This window comes from Anopheles gambiae, chromosome 3 (genome assembly GCF_943734735.2).
Source record: "Anopheles gambiae chromosome 3, idAnoGambNW_F1_1, whole genome shotgun sequence".
NCBI lineage: Eukaryota > Metazoa > Arthropoda > Insecta > Diptera > Culicidae > Anopheles > Anopheles gambiae.
In genome coordinates this window covers 59,507,381-59,525,741 of record NC_064602.1, presented here as the reverse complement: position 1 = coordinate 59,525,741, position 18,361 = coordinate 59,507,381, and the positions used below count along the sequence as shown (strand labels likewise).

The following is an 18,361-nucleotide window of genomic DNA, read 5'->3' as shown; positions in this document are numbered from 1 at the left end:
TGATCTTCTTGAAAACCAATGTCGACCTTGGCTATTTGTTTTGTAAATGTTTGAAGATAGCCTACATGTTGGAGGAAGAAGTTTTAGAGCTGCTTTCAAACTTGTTATTGTTTGATGTGCATTTGTGGTGGTTTCTGCAAACTGTTTTTCCCACCCGTGGTATGGTATTCGTCCGTATGTTTAGAGTAAACTAGACGATCGTTTCTCGGCATTCGGCTTCGGTTAGCGTACTGGTACGATCATGCACTACCGACAAACGCCTACAGTTTCCGGTGCATTCAAAAGACCAGTTTATAATCACACCAGCGCGAGGGCAACACAGAAATAACAATTCGCATAGCAGATGATGTTGGTATTAGTGGTGTTGGTAGTAAGTAACCGGCCCTCTTGCTTTTGTATGTTGTCTATCTTTACATCTCCTGCTGCATGCCAAAGCATAGCATAGACTGTTTATTTTACTTTTTCAACTTTCGAGTAGCAACAGCAGCTGGAAATTTTCCTTTCGTTTATATCGCTGAACCGTTCGCTGTGTTCCAGTGTGATGAATGTGTTGGAAGGAACAACGGTCTCGCGCTGTTCGTTCGTGCGGTTGAATTGGTGCTTCGTGCAAAAATATTGAAGGAAGGAGGTTGCACCAGCGCAATTGCGTCGTGTGCGCTGCACCATTTGCATAACAAACTTTGCGTAAGCTCCAATTCAATTGACCTCAGGAAAAATGCGCACGCGGTACTGGTGGCTCATCTACTGGCATTAAGAGTGTCGATAATTTGTCGATTTGAATTAATTGCAATGAATGCTTACCATTCTCGATGTAGTTTGCTCTCTACAGTTGACAGTGTGCTTTTAAAAATTAGCTCAATGATTTAGCAGGCTTTCACTTTGTTGAATGATGCATAGTTTGTGTAGTAAATATAATTACTTTTATAGAGTCATATCTCCTCATGAGAAGTATATCAATCGTTGCATATATTAGTGCTCACCCGGAAGCATTACAAATGTTTTTTTTATAAAGAGTAATACTAAAATAAGCCTAGTATTATCTTCTTCAAATAAGGATCACTAAAGAATTACATTTAGGTAAGGCACACATTCGACGATCGCCGGTCATCTTCGACAGCGAAATGTGTGTCCACTGCGCACTTAAGTGAAACATATTGGTTTAATAGATTTGACATTGATCAATGATAGATAGGGCACACTGCAAACAGGGCAATGTGGAATGTCTCATCCGCAGTGTGTACAAAATGCGTCATTAAAACAAACGTTGTTTGAATCGAATGACTGTGGTGAGTGTGTGACTTTCTTCATTTTGAAAATGGTTTCTTTCTCAAGGGCCGATGGCTGCGGGAAATAGTGAGCGGCAAAAGAGCGAGAATTGCAAACATACGTTGATTCACGATGTAGCCGTGCAGCCGCAATCATCGTTTGCAAGACGTTTAATTTTCTTGCAAACAGAGTTGCTTCATTTGCTTTGGACTTCTCGTCGCGTTTTACAAAATAAAAAAAACACCCAGAAAAGACGATAGAAAATCTTTCGACACGTGCCACCAGGCTAATTGTTTGAGGTGAAGTGATGTACGAACTCCGTTCATGTTTCGGTGTGGGAAGGAATGTGAATGTGTTTTTGTGGCCTGTTATTGGGCCGAGTAGAGTCGACCAAAAGCACTTCCTTGTAGTGTGGCTGTACTTGTCGGACAATGTGATTGCAGCGACAAACTAAGGGGGTGCCTCTGTCAACGTGAACCCAGAATGGCAAGAGCCGCTGGTTCCCCTGGGCATTATTGATGGTTGAATCGAGTATCTATACAGACGTGTAAGGCAAACATGGAAATGTTATTCCTTTCGTTGAAGCATCCAGCATGCACGCTCCCGACAACGTGATGTAATGCAAAGATCTACAGTGGCCATAGTTCGGTATCTTTCGGGCCAGCACAGCCAAGCACAGCAGTGGGGTCATTGTTTTTCGATCCAGTTTCCATCCAGTTTGGTCCAAAAACGTACCTCGAACAAATTTCAGCTTTAGCTGAAACTGCAGCTCTAAACCATGACGAAAAGCAGAAGGAACACGGCAAAGCAACGTACGATCAAAGAGAGATTTATTATTCATGAAACTGTGCGCGTCGAAGTTTTCCCCTGCTCTTGGGCGTACGAAGGTGAAGGGTATCGAAGGTGTGGAACCTTCACTGCAATGTTACCACCATTCCGAGCTCGAGTTGATCGTGTTGAACGCAATAGTTTGTTTAACGGAAATTGAACCAACTGTATATGATCGAGTTGAAAACAGCAAAACGGGTCGCCGGTACGGCACCTAAGGTATGGTGCTGTAGTCAGTGGCCTAGTCAGTAGGCAAATGTTTCCGACATTTCTGCTATTGAATTTCGGCAGATGCAACAAGTTTGAGGAATGATACAACAAAAGCAAGTGAAAGCAGAACAAATCACTGATGTGGTATGGTGGCGTTCAACGTACGCTAGTGATATTTCGATAAACGATGTTATTAATCGTAATTTTTATCTTACTTGCTAATGTTTAGTACATGACGATTGTCTAAAAATATAAAAAAAAATCTACTGGAGGCCTAACAACAAATACTGCTACTATTCTTAAAATGTTTTAAATGCTATTACATATGTCTATCTGATTATAATAAATCTGATTATAATAAAATAATTTGGAATGAACATTTAAAGCATTTTAAAACTTATAAAGCATTTTAAAACAGAAATTCGTTGTCCTAACAAAGTATGTCGTTGAAGGTCAGTGAGATCCTGAAATGATGAGACTTAAGATGAGCTGTAGATTTAGCAGCGAAACGTTAATGAAGAAAATAAAACAAAAAATAACCATCAAGATGACGAAGCTGCAAAACTGCTCTAACCTATCTTTCATCACCGTTGATTTGAGTCATCTAATCCAAATTCAATCATCTTGTTTCCGATCGAGAACTGAACATGATGATTGAACTCGTGTGGTTTAAGAGAAATTTTTCAATAATATTTTTCTGTGATATACATACATGAAGGTCACTACAACATAGGGTATTTTATGTATAGTTTGTTATGTTTCATTTTATGATTAATTATACCATAATCTGGTAATTAAGTTTAGTAGAATTTGAAGATTGAAATCTAGCGAATAGAAAAAAAAGATTATCCAATTGGGAAAAATATCCGGTTGTAGATCACCAAGCAGTCGTCGTTATCCGTTCTTTGTGCGTGTAGTAACTACTCCCCCACTAAACTCTGAACATTGTTATTCAATGATACGGTGACGGTAGCCTTTTCTGCATGACTGTAGCCGATTGCACGGACACACAGCCCCAAGTGGTAAATTGATTTTCCATTCAAGAAAACGAGCAAGCGACGGTACGGTCGTTGTCATGGTGGAGTTCGTTTAGTAGCTCCACAAAGGTTTTTGTGCGTCTACTTCGCATTTGGTGGTTTGGTTTGGCTCGACGATTATGGTAACTGTTTATGCGAACGGAACGAATGAAACATTTCATGGTACGGTTGTCTTTTGGGGTAGAATTTACAAAAAATAAGCTAAGTGTGTGTTTTTTAGAAGCGGAACGCTTGTTGGGATATAATAGAAATTTTAATATTGTGTAAGGAAATTGTTGTAGACAAAATAAGAGAATATCTATAGTTATTATTTACAACTGAATGTCTTAATGATACAGAAACAGATATATTAATTATAAATGCAATAGTATTTCTTCTTCTTTTTTGTGCGCAACATACCGTATTCGGTCTAGTGCTACCTTTACTACTAATGGGCTTGGTTATCAGTGACTTATTGATTACCTATAGCTGGAGAGTCAGTGCTGCGCATTGGGGAACACGGTGCATACGGCGCTTGAACCCACCACACGCATGTTGTTAAGTCGTACGAGTTAACTAATGTACCACGACCCGAAATACAGGGTTTTCGATGATTATATAGACATGTTCAGCGAGTTGTAGATTCGTTCAGGCATATAATAGACTCTTTCAGCGAGATATAGAATTGTTCGGAAGTAGGCGTAGACATGTTCGGTTATACTGTAGAGCTGTCACTTTCGTTCCCCTTGGACTGCAAGTTGGATCATTCTCATCAGAAGGTAAACAAACGGTTTTCGAAAAAATATGCTTTTTTCAACTAATTTATGTATTCAACAGCTTGGAGAATGATTATTAGCTACTTTTAGGACTTTTAAGAATGAAAAATTGAACCCTGCGGCACAGTGTGTAAACAAAACAAATGACAGCTCTACAGAATCGCTGAACATGTCTACGCCTACATCCGAACAATTCTATATCTCGCTGAAAGAGTCTATTATATGCCTGAACGAATCTACAACTCGCTGAACATGTCTATATAATACTCGAAAACCCTGTATGATATTTTGGATCTGAAAAAAAAAACTGAGATGCTGTTTTTTACATTTCTTATATACAGTATTCATAGCTTAATGTGTTTCAATGAATACACGCTACGCTACTTACAAAACATGAATCATTTATTGAATCAATGACGAGACATCAATCAATAATGAAAACGAACTATTTGCAGAAGAAAGAGTACATGAATATTTTTAAAAGATGTAGGATTAAAATGTATTCCATTAAAATGCCTAAAAGGAAACAAACAAACAAAATTCTTCATGGCATATCACTATGGCATCACAGTTTGAGAAAACCGGAGGTGTTCGTAAAACAGATTTGAAAGTTCGTTAACCTAGTTTTTGCCTGCACAGTGGAGAGCAACGGATGTCAAGTGAATGTTGATTTATCACCAAAATTGTTTCCGATAAAGTGAAACGAAACATGACAGTGGATAGAAATGGAAGTACCAGACAGGCATGGTATGATGGAGTACCATTAGTAATCTTTTCCGAGCAATCCATTTTATGTGTAATTTAGAGTTGAATTGAGGTCCAATGGTTCGTAAATTTTATTGGCGTGTGCTGCACACGTCTTCATTTTTCCAAGTATATCATAAAGAAACCAAAGTCAAGACCAATGTGCTATGAACTTGTGCTTTGAGTGAATTTGTAAAGTTTACAGTCAATTATTTTAAGACGAAAATTGCTCGTATGTTTGTTGTTTGATCATGTTGGAATTATTGGAATTTTGGAGACCTTGCTAGTGATTTGCAGAGAGAATTATGTCTATAAGTAAATCAACAACACTATCAGCTGAAATTGGGAATTTTAGTGATCGCGATTGGTAAAAGTGAAAAAAAAGAAAAGAAATTAATCATGATTGTAATATTTTCTTCGAACAGTGTTTTACAATTAGATACGTGAGTGCCAATGTTCGATTTAATTGATTAGAATAGTGCAATTAGTGGTTGCGTTAGTGAAAACGTTGAAAAAGGCACATGAAGCCTTGGTCTGTGATTGTCCCGTGTAAATAATGACCGATCGCTGCCACCAGCCCAATGAATTGGCACCGACTTAGTGACAAACTTTCACCGCTCAAAATGATGACCACGACGAAGAAAGTCGACTACCTGTCGACGACACCGACATCGGCCACGACGCCCTCCTCGACCAGCCAACCGGACAGTCTGGATCTAGACTACGATATGTGGCAGGGTCAGTTTGAGTTCGTTGGTCCCACAGTGCCGATCAATGCTGCAAATGGTAACTGCGGCAGCAGCAGCAGCACCGGCAGCATCGGCATCACGTCGCTCGACAAGCAGTCGCGCACGTCCTCATCTAGTCTGGAAGATTTACGCTTAAACGGGTACATCCCACCCGATCAGCCGGTGCTGATCGACGAGGAAACGTTCCTCAGCCTGCACCCAAATGACTTCCCTTCGTCCGGGCCGCAGTCGGGATTTTTCCTGGACGATTACGGTAACCCAAACCAAAACGGAAATGCTCTCGACGCTTACCAGCTGAACAACAACAGCATTACAGCGAACGGTAATGTGAGCGGAGGTATACTCAACATCAAAATGCTCAACAACAAAACGAACAACCTCATCAGCTCGGTTACGATCGAGGAGAAAAATGCCAAAAACAACTTGATCAACAACAATCTGAAGCTGATCAACGATAATCCAGAGCTCAGCAATAAGTACATTTTAAAGTCGAGCAACAGTAGCAGTAAAATGAGCGATCTAATCAAGACCGACCTATGTGATAATTTAAACGAACAAGTAAGTAACATTAAGAAGCATTATTGCGTAAAGTGGTAGGATACAACACACGGGAGCAAGAAAGATGTAATTTTTTGAGATATTTTTGGCAACCAGTCCATCCCGAATACCTCGTCTTGTATGACGTCTTGCAAAAATAACCTTTTAGCGAATATTTTTTATGTAGCTATTCCGGTACAGTGTGGTAGGTGTGTAAGGTCTATAACCCTCGGAAAAATAGGTCTATGACTTTGCGTACATCTATCGGCACATGATTCATCTTTTTTTTAAAACTACCCCAGCATTTATGTTCAGTGGTGTGAGTGTTCTGAATGAATTCGCTATAACAATGGTATTGTTTTTGTTACAAATTGCAGCTCGAAATACTACAACGGCAAGTCACCAATCTGGCAGACACCCAGAGCAATGTGGACGATCGCACGAGTAGAACGAAAACGGAATATGCCGTCCTTCAAGCGCGTTATCATATGCTGGAGGAGCAGCTGAGAGAGGTAAGTGACACAAATGATAATTCATACATATGATGGTATAAGTCATCATCTACTATATATTATTGTAATTGTGTAGTTTCTGTGTGTTGAGTCATGGTAAGGCTATTTTTCGTCGTTAGAACTATCCTGATGTTTGGAACTGGGTTTATTGATATGTTTCTTTACCTGTATCTTTTCCGGTTTTGTTTCAAAGATTTTGACTATTTATGCCACAAAGTTTGTCACTGATCTATCCATCACTTAAGTCCTACCTAAACAACATGCGTAACGAATGTGACGCTGTGCAAGCGCAACAAGAAAATGGAAACACGTTAAATTCAACGCACATTCGTACATTTGCTGCAAAGAAACGTAATTTTTGTAAAAACTGAACACGATCCATATTAATTATACTTTTTTTTATCATAAACGATTCGAGTTTTTAACGTTTGAGTATAACGTACACTTACACAATAAGTCGTTGATTGCTTAATCTAAAATCTTTTGCGGCATGTTGGTTTAATTAAAATTCATAAAAAAAATGTAAACCAACATCAAATTATGTGCTGCAGAAACTGACGAAGCCGTAATATAGGCACCCAAAGGCACACAGGAAGGAAAGAAATGATCGTAATGGGTAAAAGAAAAGCTAACTGCCCATCAAGGAAAATTAAATAAAGGTATAGATTACCAATTCACTGCTCAGGCCCTTTTTGGGCAATGGCAGAAGCGCATAGGCAAGGCATGTACGATATTATCGCAGGTGAGGCTTACTGACAGTAACAAAAAAGGGTTGTAAAAGAAGAAGGGTAAAATTTAATTGAATATTCATAGTTGGGTTGTGCAAGATTCGTTGATCGTGTATGGTCGAACCGCGCCATATTATGCTGCTAGTGCTTGTGTTACGATTGTATGTGCAGTGATTGTGCTGATAGAAGCTGAAGTTCATTGACACAAGGAGAGGATGTATTTTTGACATAAATCATTCCGTCACACAAGTAATTGCCGAAGTAACAATCAAATTGAACCACAGTTTGATACTCACGGCTTACATTCTATTGCTAACTACGCACGTTCTCGGCAATTTGCGCAGGGAACCCACCACACCAGTGTGTGTGTGTGTGTGTTGCTGTTGATTCGATTCGATTAATGTTTGTGTCGCATGAATGGTCATACTTCGATTGGCCGGAAACGGATGGCCCCACCCAATGAGGGGGGCGGGCGTTGCCATTCATCCGGTGGTGGAGGGATCGGACGTTGGCATTTGCATTGTAAAACTCTTCTTATTTATGTGTTTACTTATGTTTTCTTGTTGTTGTTTTTATTTTCAGACTGAATTGCGGGCGGAAGAACGATTGGCTGAAGAACAAAAGCGTCACAGGGAGTTGCTGGCCCGCGTCGAGCGGGAGGCAAAATTGCAGAATGAAAACTGTCAGATCCGGATACGGACGATGGAGATGGAGGTAACCAGCTTGCGGGAGGAGATCCAACGATTGCGCCTGCAAAGTGACAAACAGGCGGCCGATCTGCATGCGACGGAGGAGAAGCTGGAGAAAGCTCGGGATTCGCTGATGATCTCGCAGCAGGATCTGGCGGAAGCAAGGGCAGAGGAGAAAAAGTGAGTTTGTGTTGCAATTGATTTTCGTGCGTCATAACTGACACTGTGCGAATGATAATATGTTTCCGGTTTTTATGTTGTTGTTGCTGATAACTGCGTTTACTTGTACTTGTAGGCATAGAGCCGAGAAGCAAGCGGCAGAGGAACTGATGGTAGAGCTTGGCAAGGAATGTGAACGGCTGCGTTCTGAGCGTGGGCCCGCACTGCCAACGACATCGCCCGAGTCGCTGCGACTGGAGGAATTGCATCAGGAAATGGACGAATTGCGCCAGAAGAACAAGTCACTGGAGGAAGCGAACGAAGAGCTTCAGGCTATGATGTTGACCCGTAGCATTGAGGAAGGGCGTAATCTGCTGAACGGGACCTCGAACAGTTTGGCCCAAGAGCTAGAAGCCATGAGCCAAAATCAGGTAAAAAACGACGTTTCGGAACGAGATAACACAACAATGTGTGTTCGATTCGAGTTGCTTTTGCGGACGGGGAAAGAAAGCGTTTGCTTTTCTACTACGTCTAGGATGGTTAGGGTGTTGCATTATCGTGTCTGTATGTTGTTCCATCACGTTACGTCTTGACCCTTATCACTAGAGCTTAACTTAGTTTAGATTTCACCGCAACACTGTAGGGTGATGTTGCGTCATGCGCCGCTATCCTCCTACTTGATGTTGATTCGTTCACCGGAACCGAATATCCGTCTGTTGAGCGTCGTCGGTCGGGTCCACACACTTGTCCACTTGTTTGTTTATCTCAATTGTGTCACGCTTCTGTATCTTCTTCTTTTTGCCCCCTTTCACAGGATACCGTTGATTCGACCACTTTAGCGTCATTAACACAGGTTAGTTTGACGGTACTGATGGCGTATAGTCTTTGTTTGCTCCTCTGCTCCATATCATGTTTCGCGATCAAAACGATCGGCTTCTAATCATACTTATCTTCTTGGGATGCTGTTTTTTTTCTTCGATTGTTTAATGTTTTCTTTTTTGTACTACCCACAAACAAACTAACATCTTTGTGCAGCATTGGGTTGGGTGAGTTAATATGGTTTGCAGAATTAACAATACTCAAAAAAATACTTTGGTTGAATAATGTTGTACGGTGGTGCATCTGTCGGTAAAAAATCCCCCCAAGAGACACTTTGTAAAGTATTAATTTAGTTTTATTGAACGTAAGTCATTAACATTTGAACGATTCCTTGTTCTATCTTGTCATAACTTCCAAATACTATTACTGTTCCGATAATTCACGAATCTTTACCTACGTTTATAGTAAACTTTTGAAGTTTTGATATAGTTAACATTTTATTTTTTAACAAGGTCGGTAACACAAGGTTTTTAAAACAACAAGGTTTTTAACAAGGTTTTATTTTTTAATCGGTCTCTTTTATCAAATAATTTACTCTTCCTTTGTACAAGTTTCCTTTGTACAAGTATATGAATTAGGCTTCTATTTACAATTAATATTGAAATACGTTATTTGATATAGCAGGGCAATATGATTTACATTTTCTGGCTTTATATTAACTACTATTGGTCTCTGATTAAGCTTTTTATTTCACAAACTCTTCCTAAGCTGTTTCTTTACACGATTCGACTAAGAACTAATCATTGTTAAGCGTGCTTTACTTAATCCTATTGTATGTCCGTTGGTTTGGCGGTGATGGTTATGTGTGTTGCGCAGTTTTTACAATCTTTGGCTTCATAACGCTGTACATAAGCTTTCTCATTTGATATTGACGGTCTGTATACTATACCTTCGTTACAGCTCCAGGTCGCATTCCAGGAGAAGGAAGAGGAGAACCGACGACTGAAGCATTACATCGACACGATGCTATTGAACGTGGTGGAAAACTATCCACAGCTGCTGGAAGTGAAAGCCGCCTAAACTGGACTGGTTGATTTTGTTCCGTTTAGTTGAGCCTTAGTGTAAATTACATTCGCTTTTTACAATCAAACAGAACATAGTTACATGTTACATGTTACTCACAAATCAAGAAAGTGTAGGAAAGAGCGTATACTAAAACAAATAGACGAAAAAATACACAAGTCAGGGTAAACAGGACGCGGATGTGCGACTAATGGAATTGATAGCAGAAGCCCAAGCAATATATTGTTTTTTTTTATATATTACTGAGTACATTTAGCAACTACACAACACAAAAGGACGACCGTAGCTTGTTAGACTATAATTTCTTAGACATTGCTAGAGAAACGAAGAACAAGATACATTATGATTGCGTTCGAATGGAACAGAGCAGACGCAGTTTATTTATCAGAGCATGATTCTCGCTTGATGATGATACTGGTACGGTTTTTGTTTACAAACGATAGATCCCTCCAAAATCCGTGCTCCAAAAGAGGGTAGACGAGCAACGGTACTCTTCGGTTCTTAACACATCATAAATGCGCCTTGCAATCAATTCTAATGATGAGCAGCAGCTTAACAGCAAAGCACTTACTAGAATCGTGATAACTGAAGTAGCCTTCAAGCGTAAAATATGTTTGATGTATCCTTTTTAAAATGGACGTCGTAATCTATTGTAATGCGTAAAACAAGGCAGTAGAGTTTGGCGTCGACGAATTGAGTGGCCAAGAATGAAGTTTGTATTTAAAATAAAAAAAAATGTTTAAAAATCACTTTAAAGTTGCATTGAGAGAGTAATACATTATAAATTATTAGCAAGAGAAGAATGTTGGAAACAGCTTTGCAACGCCTTTCGGTTGGGGTTTCGTTTTTGTTAGACGACTACACAGTTAGCGGAAAGGAAGGACATGTTTAAAAGTTTTTGATAAAAATTGTTTTAGCATATGCATTGGCGTTAATAAACAAATAATTCAATTCAAAATCACCAGCTGCACTCGATTTGCAGTTCAGTTTAAAATCATATACACAAAAAAGCATATTTGAAAGATCTATTTACGGTGTAACTGGATGCGACTATTTCGTGGATAAGTTATTGCTGTTCAGGTTTGAAGGTTACATTGTATGGAGTGTAGTGCGAAATCTATTTTACCTTCCCTTTACGACGAGGGCATGTTACGGATAGGAGCAGGGCGTAGGAAAAGATAGCTGTTGAAGGTGATTTGTTTCGTAAGTGGTTGTGCAACTGCAAGACGTTAGAGTGCTGTGACCCATAAGCACTCTCTTTTTATAGCATGGATGCCAAAATAGCGTTCTACTAAAACAAAACCCAACTGTATTACTACTTAGAGTCAGAAATAAAAATACTTACAACATACACTGCTGCTAGTGCTTCGTAGTATATTAAGAGACCATGCATATATTGAGAATTTTGTTGTATTATTGTTATATTCAGTTATTATCGGATGCGTCACGGTTCGTGTGAAACAGTACCAACCAAATGTAAACGTTTGGCAGCTAATTGATCAGTTGATAATGATGTGTTATCGTTATTCAAACAACATGCATGATGTGACTCCACCAATGGTTCATCGATATGCATCGTTAGCTTATCATGCGAGTTTCGCAGCAAAACTACCTACCCCTATGACGATAAAAGCTTCAATGATTGAGCACTTGATTAAGCGGTGGAATGCAAATGTTCATGGTAATTTATGCTTGATGTAATTGTAATGCACAGATCAGCCATTCAGTAGCGAACTGTCCATCATCAATATGGGACATTGGGCGAATGTGCTGCTTCTTGCAGCAATACTCTGCAGCTACGCAGGTAGTATATTGATCAAATTGTATAAAATATACAATTTTAATTTCGTTTTTTCTTCAAAGGCTCTTTACAAGCTTCCCGGGATAAAAGAATGGCAGCCGGAACAGATGTGGCACAGTCGGAGGTACCGTATCAGGCGTCGTTCCGTTTAATCGAACAAGACCGCCATTTGGGGAGTGGAGCCATACTCAACGTTCGTTTCATCATTACGCAAGCCTCTTTTATATGGAAACTGATGCGCACCTATCCGGGGCAACCACTTTCTGAATTGGCACGCATCCGGCTGGGACAAGTAGAGCTCAAGTCTAAAATAGACGATCGGTTCTACACGATCTATTCGCACACGTATCATCCCGAGTTCGATTTTGAAGCTGCCCGCAACGATGTTGCGCTAGTACGGACGCGCGAGTACATTGATTTTAACCGTTTCGTACAGCCGATTGAACTTCTCAGCGGCCCCATCCCGGAGGGTAGTTTAGTATCGTACACGGACTGGGGTGCCGAGAAGGTAGAAGGTGCTGAAGGACATCTCTGCTTCGGTGTTTGTGATGTGAATTATTATCTTTTTAGGATACTGCCGCACAGGATGACTATAAAGAAAAGTTGCAAAAATTGGACGCTCGGGCGATTTCGAACGATCAGTGTAAGGAGCTGCTGAGTCCGTGGGATTTACAGGACCTGGTGTACGATACCAGGGTGTGCGTTTATACGAATGGCACGGGCAGCATATGCACGGTATTGATTAGCTTACCTCATCTCGATTGACTTTTGCAAGTGTACATGCACTGTGTAACCATACTGTGTTTTTAGGGCAATGTTGGAGGACCGTTGGTGATGATCGCAGATGGACGGGCGCAGCTGGTTGGTGTTATGTCCTACGTGTACAGAGCATGCAACTCCCTCGTTCCGGGAGGATTCGAAAGACTGTGGAATCACCACGAATGGATCGCTGAAGAGTCCAGCGTCAACTACAGTGACACAAATTTTGGTGAAATGTGCCGCGTAGTACGGAACGTGGCAGCCCAAATATTAATGCAAAATAAAGAAACCGTTCGACGCCGGAGAGCTATTAGAGCCGCTAAGGAGAACAGTGAGGCGTAGAGCTTATATCGCAATGAAATCGATACGATACGCGATGTATTAAAAACGATTCATTTGAACACTGTATTGTCTTACCAGAGAAAGTGATTACAAGTATTGGCCTCTACGTTTCCTCACCTGAACGTAGGTGTGGAAAAAGTGCGTCAAAGTTCAAAAGAGCCAAGTCACGATCAATTTCACGATGCCGTCGCTGACTTTCCGTCAACTCCACATCATCACACTGATCTGTCTGATTGCGCTCGAGAAACAGTTTCATTTGCCGATCCACATCGCTGTCGAAATGTTGATCCAATCTCAACCCGGCCACATCCAAGCGGTTCTGCATTTCGGCAAAGTTAGCTTCCAGCTTCAGATCGTCTGCTACGGAATCCGTGTTGGTGGTAAGCAGATCACCGGCGATCTCCTGCGACTTATCGCCGATCTTGCATAGGCTGCAACGGGTCTGCAGCAGCTTGCGCCTGGCAGCCTGCAGCTCCAGCCGTTCCTTACTGAACTCGATCTTTTCCTTAGCCAAACGATCCTCCCGCTCGGACACTTCGCGAAACTGTCGCTGTATCAGTTGCATCTTGAGCTGCAAGTTCTGTTCCGATTTACGCAGACTGCGATACACTGTCTCGGCATTTCGTTCCCTCTGACAAGCCCGATCGATTGCCGCTTCCAGCTCATCTTTCGCTTCACACAACTTGCTTTCGCGCGTTTGCATTTCACGGCGTTTAGACTCTAGCTGGCGCTGCATCTGTAGGTAGCGCTCCTTCTCTGAATCGGCTTGGCGAGCGGCTTCTTCGGCCACCTTGAGGGCGGCTTCCACCTCAAGGCGCGACGTTCCCGTACCGATCGAGTTGGTGGTGGACGCTAGCTGCGCCATCGTCTCTAGTTTGGCTTTCTCCTCCAATAGAGTTTGCCGTTCCTGGGCCACCTTATCCATCAACCGAGAGTGTTCCTCAAGCTGCAAGCGCTTCAGTTCGTCAATACGTTTCTCCTCCCGTTCATGGCGCTCGCGAAGAAACTGTTTCTCCTTGTCTACGCTCTGCCGCTCTGCTTCTAGCTTGACACATTTTTGCTGATATTCCCAGCGCTCTTGCGATGATATCTGGAAAAGAAAATGAAAAAAAAAAAATTTAAAAAAAACGTCATAAATTGTGTCAGCAGATCAAATAGGTCCAACCTTAGTCATCTCGGTAACTTTACTCTCTAGCATTTCCACCAAATTGAGCAAACGCACGTTCTCCTCCGCCGTAGCTTCACGTGTGCGATCGAGCAAACGTTGCTGATCCTCTAGTTGCTTTTCGCGCTGCTTCAATTGAAGCTCTTTCTCCTTCTGCGTGAATTCGATCTGGTCCTGTAGCGTGTCGCGAAGTTGCTGCAAATCGCCGGACGCATTTTCCAGGTAGCTGGAAGCACTTTTAAGCGTTTGTAAGTAAGATTGATTATCTTGAATGGCAGAAAATTCGAGCATTTTCGATTCACGTATTGCAGCCACTGATTCGCGATGATCCTGGCGCAATTGTTCGAGACTTTCTTCATATCCTTGCTTAAGCTGTTCGATCACCTTACGATGATGCTCTTCCATCGATTGGGCTTTCGCTTCATGGTCTGCGATTAGCTTTTGCTTCTCCTGTTCGACGAATGTGATTTTGGCTTGGTAGAAATCCTCCAACTGCTTGTTGTCATGCTTCAGGCGAGCTTCCATGATGCGAAGACTTTCCTCCAGGAAGGTCATTTGTTTTTTGTAGCTTGATTCAAGGATCGACAGCTCCTGTTCATGGTTCGCGGACAGGTTCGCCACCATATCCTCGAGACGCAGCTTTTCCATCTCCAAACGTTTCACATCGGTTTGCAGTTCCACTTTTTCGGTGGCATTTGGTTCGGTAGCTTGCCTCAAGTCGTTTGGGGACAGCTCGCTTGTTGTTCGGTCACCGAATGGGAGGGAGGCAAATGGGGCCGGTTGACTCATGATCAGCTGAATGTTGGCATTTATCCGTTGCTGCTGTTTGGCGAGAACATCTTCCAACAGTGTGTGGCGTTGCATTTGTTTCTGAAGTAGTTCGTTAAACTGTGCTTCCTGCCGTTTCAGTATAGTTTGCTGTTTCTGTTGCATTTCAATCAGTGCCTTTTCTTGGTTCTTCATTTGGCCGGCTATGGACAGCTGGATCTCCTGCTGTTGCATCGTCGCTAATGCGTTTTGCGCTTCCATATCTACGAGCTGAATAGTGTTTGTAATTAATTGAGGGTCCGATATTATCGGTTGAGGCTGTAGCGTGGACTGTCCCAATCCGATTGGCGTCGGGGTAGACGTTGTAGATATTTCGGGTTTGGGCGGTACAGTCACCTCCGCTGAGACATCTGGCGGAACTGGGGCGACTGGTGGCGCTTTAGCTGCGATGGAATCGCGCGGTTTCGCCAGCGTTGTCGAAGGCACGGGAACTTGTTCCACTTCGCTCGCCACTGGGTCATCATTTAAACCTAACCAATCAGCACCACCTTTCTTTGGTTGCTTCATTTCAGCACGAGAGCCTTTTTCTTCCGTTGTCCCACCGAACAACCCTAAAGGATCGTTCAGCATCGAGACCGAAGACTTTCGACGACCGCTTCTTTTCGGAGCAGCGCCGAAGCTCGGGAGATTGTTTCCGGTTGGTGCGTAGCTACCCATAACAGAACTTTCGGGTGGTGGATTTTCCGAGGTGTCGGTTGATTGGCGAGAAACTGCTTTGCTAATAGTTTGCGGTTCTTCCAGTGTGGTGGTAAGACTTTGCCTTGGTTTAGCCATGATGCTTTTCGGAGGTATCTCTTTTGTCGCAGCGGTTAACGGTCCGCCAAGGATGTCGTCTAGAATGGTAGATTTTGATTTGGGCTTTTTCGGATCGAAACCAAGATCTGCCAGCAAATCGCTATCGTCGAATGAAATTTCCTTCTTCTGCGGTGTGGTAGGTTTGTTGGACGGCGCCATGCTGACTGGCTTACTGGGAGCAGGTTCCGTTTTTCTTCCTTGCACGCTAGTCAAACTGGACGGTTGTTGGGTAGTTGCTGTTGGAAGCTTCGCATAGTCCAACGATGCGGGTTGCATTTTTTCCGACGCCATACCAGACGGTTCGCCGATTTTGGGAACCGATGCCCGCTTTGCTGTGTCCGTTTTAATGCCGAACAAGTCTTCCATTTTCCCGGGTTTGCCGGGTTTATCCGGCTTTTTTGAAGGCTCATTTCCAAACAAGCTATCATTACTGCCATCACTTAATAAACCTTCTAAAGGATCATCTAAGTCGAAGTTCATTCTGAGAAACTACACTGGAAAAATGAAAATTGGACGCATGCAAAACAGCAAGTTTGTTGAACGATATCTGTTGCCATAGAAACGGCTTGGGTTTCTTTGAATTGTACAACGCTATAACATCGAAATTTTTCTTTGTCAAATGATTTTTTAAATATCGATAAAAAAGACATGGAAATGTTCAAATCGGTAATGAATATTTATTGTTTCTATTTTTTTATACAAATGGCCATAACAAAAAAATGCCATAAAATGTAACGGTTGAATTAAAATTATGCGCGTTGATCCGGGCCTATCACTAGGCACACGAGTTTTGACATTTTCGTCAGAGCACGCAGAGTGACCAGAATTACCGATTTATTTGTATTCCTACCGATTCACCGTTCAAATAGACATAGAGCGACAACGTCGCGCGCGTAGAAAAATAGCTAAAAATTTGACTCTGTGTAGATCAAAGTAGCTCATTTGACTCAGTCAACCAACTTGTTTTTTTTTATTCGAAAACACACAAAAATAGGTTAAAATGTGTTCAAATCTAGTTTTAGCGTTTGGCATTAATTTGGCTTGTAAGCAAAGTAGATAATTCGATTATTTCGGATGAAGCAAAAAAGTCGCGCGAGACGAGTAGCTCTGTTTGAAAAATTTTAGCTACTTTTCGTCGCGCGCGACGTTGTCGCTGTATGTCTATTGGGACGGTCACAGATGACCACCCTAATACGGACGTCACACGAAGCGTAAACTTTGGCGTAAACTGGATTTCAGCCATACAACCCTGAAATCTTTTGACAGGAAGTTTAAGCTCTCCCATACAAATCAAGCGTAAACTTTTTGAGTTTACGCCTCGTGTGACGTCCGTATAAAACCACCGACAAACCAACGTGACACTTCGAACAAAATGAGCTTCAAAAGTTGTCTCCTTATTTCAAATGAAAATACGTTAAACACTAACACCATCTCTATGATGATTCGCTTACTACACTGACACAGAGAAGAAACAGCTAAATACCCTTTTTGTTTTTCTTCGCAAATTCCAATGCTTATTGTTTTATGTACTTCTCACATCTTTTGCATTGATTTGGAAACTTATAGAATGATTTTCCTGGGTGTTTTGTCCAATAATTCTTACAAAATCGTGCCTCACACTTCCTTCGCAATTTGTATTTAGAAAAGTTGTTTACATCGAAGCAGCAGTGAACAGAGCTTTCGTTGACAGAAGTGATCGCCTCACTGGTAAATGACAGTACTTTCGTGTGGGACACTTTTGTAACGCCAGTGTCACGTCGGTTTGTCGGTGCTTAAACTACCGATGTTTTATTTTTTTTTATTTTTTTTCTTTTTGGCTCAACAACCGTTGTCGGTCAATGCCTGCCTGTACCACTACTTGTGGGCTTGGCTTTCAGTGACTTATTGATCCCCCCATAGCAGGATAGTCAGTCCTACGTACGGCGTCACGGTCCATTTGGGGCTTGAACCCATGACGGGCATGTTGTTAAGTCGTACGAGTTGACGACTGTACTACGAGACTGGCTCTGTTTTATTTTTCCTACCGAAAATCACAGTGATAATACTGACCGAAAAGTCATAAAACCATTTCCCAAATCATACATTAATTAATATCCATATGGAAATCACTAGGGTAACGTACCAGTTTTCGGCAGGGTAGCTAAAAACGTGCCAATATGGAGAAATGTGGGAAAAAATGTCACAAAACACAATTTTGTAGTGAAAGTATCCAAGCGCTACAGATTATGCTTAAACGACTGGAAAATCAAATTTCCATAGAAAAAAAAACGAAAGCTTCCTAGTTTCATTGGTTTGCTCAATAGATGGCGTACAAACTCATCATTATATTGCTGTCCTTTTCTTGCAATGTGTTTCGACAAGTTTAATCTAATCATGACTTATATAGCCTTCTAACCTTCCGAGTAAATATCTATATGAAAATGGTCGGGTGGTCAGATACGAGGGTATCGACACCATCGACGATTACTCAAATCTTAATTGCTTCAGTGCTGGTGGTTTCCATTGGAGTTTAGTATTTAAACAATCGTATCGCCGTTCGAGTTCTAGCGATCCAT

General features: G+C 41.6%; 3 protein-coding genes across 52 annotated transcripts in view; 2 read left to right on the top strand and 1 right to left on the bottom strand.

Annotated features, from left to right (window-relative positions):
- LOC1272593 (rab11 family-interacting protein 4B) overlaps window positions 1-11,467 on the top strand; it is a 48,851-nt gene extending 37,384 nt beyond the window's left edge. For 15 of the 50 annotated variants that reach the window (XM_061661807.1, XM_061661796.1, XM_061661806.1 and 12 more), the window contains 4 exons: window positions 6,504-6,638; window positions 7,949-8,235; window positions 8,351-8,645; window positions 9,994-11,467. In XM_061661807.1, the coding sequence (XP_061517791.1) occupies window positions 6,504-6,638; window positions 7,949-8,235; window positions 8,351-8,645; window positions 9,994-10,113 (837 nt within the window). In that variant the 3' untranslated portion in view covers window positions 10,114-11,467. Of the gene's footprint in view, window positions 1-5,265; window positions 6,148-6,503; window positions 6,639-7,948; window positions 8,236-8,350 lie in introns of all 50 variants that reach the window. The other 35 variants (XM_061661784.1, XM_061661789.1, XM_061661801.1 and 32 more) reach the window with 5 other exon arrangements.
- Window positions 11,468-11,654: 187 nt separating this feature from the next.
- LOC133393984 (trypsin-1-like) lies at window positions 11,655-13,077 on the top strand. Its single transcript, XM_061661811.1, has 4 exons — window positions 11,655-11,920; window positions 11,980-12,425; window positions 12,488-12,652; window positions 12,728-13,077. The coding sequence occupies exons 1-4, from the start codon at window positions 11,866-11,868 to the stop codon at window positions 13,016-13,018; spliced, it is 957 nt and encodes a 318-aa protein (XP_061517795.1). The 5' UTR covers window positions 11,655-11,865; the 3' UTR covers window positions 13,019-13,077.
- LOC1272594 (fas-binding factor 1) lies at window positions 13,058-16,479 on the bottom strand. The gene is made up of 2 exons (XM_061661756.1): window positions 14,184-16,479; window positions 13,058-14,108 (listed from the first exon to the last, which is right to left on the bottom strand). The coding sequence occupies exons 1-2, from the start codon at window positions 16,284-16,286 to the stop codon at window positions 13,122-13,124; spliced, it is 3,090 nt and encodes a 1,029-aa protein (XP_061517740.1). The 5' UTR covers window positions 16,287-16,479; the 3' UTR covers window positions 13,058-13,121.
- Between the last annotated feature and the right edge of the window lie 1,882 nt (window positions 16,480-18,361).

Bases quoted from the DNA above. Each gene is read 5' to 3' on its own strand.
- LOC1272594 (XM_061661756.1), bottom strand. From the start codon at position 16,286: ATGAACTTCGACTTAGATGATCCTTTAGAAGGTTTATTAAGTGATGGC. The intron at 14,109-14,183 runs GTTGGACCTATT...TTTCTTTTCCAG, and splicing joins AAGTTACCGAGATGACTAAG to ATATCATCGCAAGAGCGCTG.
- LOC133393984 (XM_061661811.1), top strand. From the start codon at position 11,866: ATGGGACATTGGGCGAATGTGCTGCTTCTTGCAGCAATACTCTGCAGC. The intron at 12,426-12,487 runs GTAGAAGGTGCT...TTATCTTTTTAG, and splicing joins CGGACTGGGGTGCCGAGAAG to GATACTGCCGCACAGGATGA. The intron at 12,653-12,727 runs GTATTGATTAGC...CTGTGTTTTTAG, and splicing joins GCACGGGCAGCATATGCACG to GGCAATGTTGGAGGACCGTT.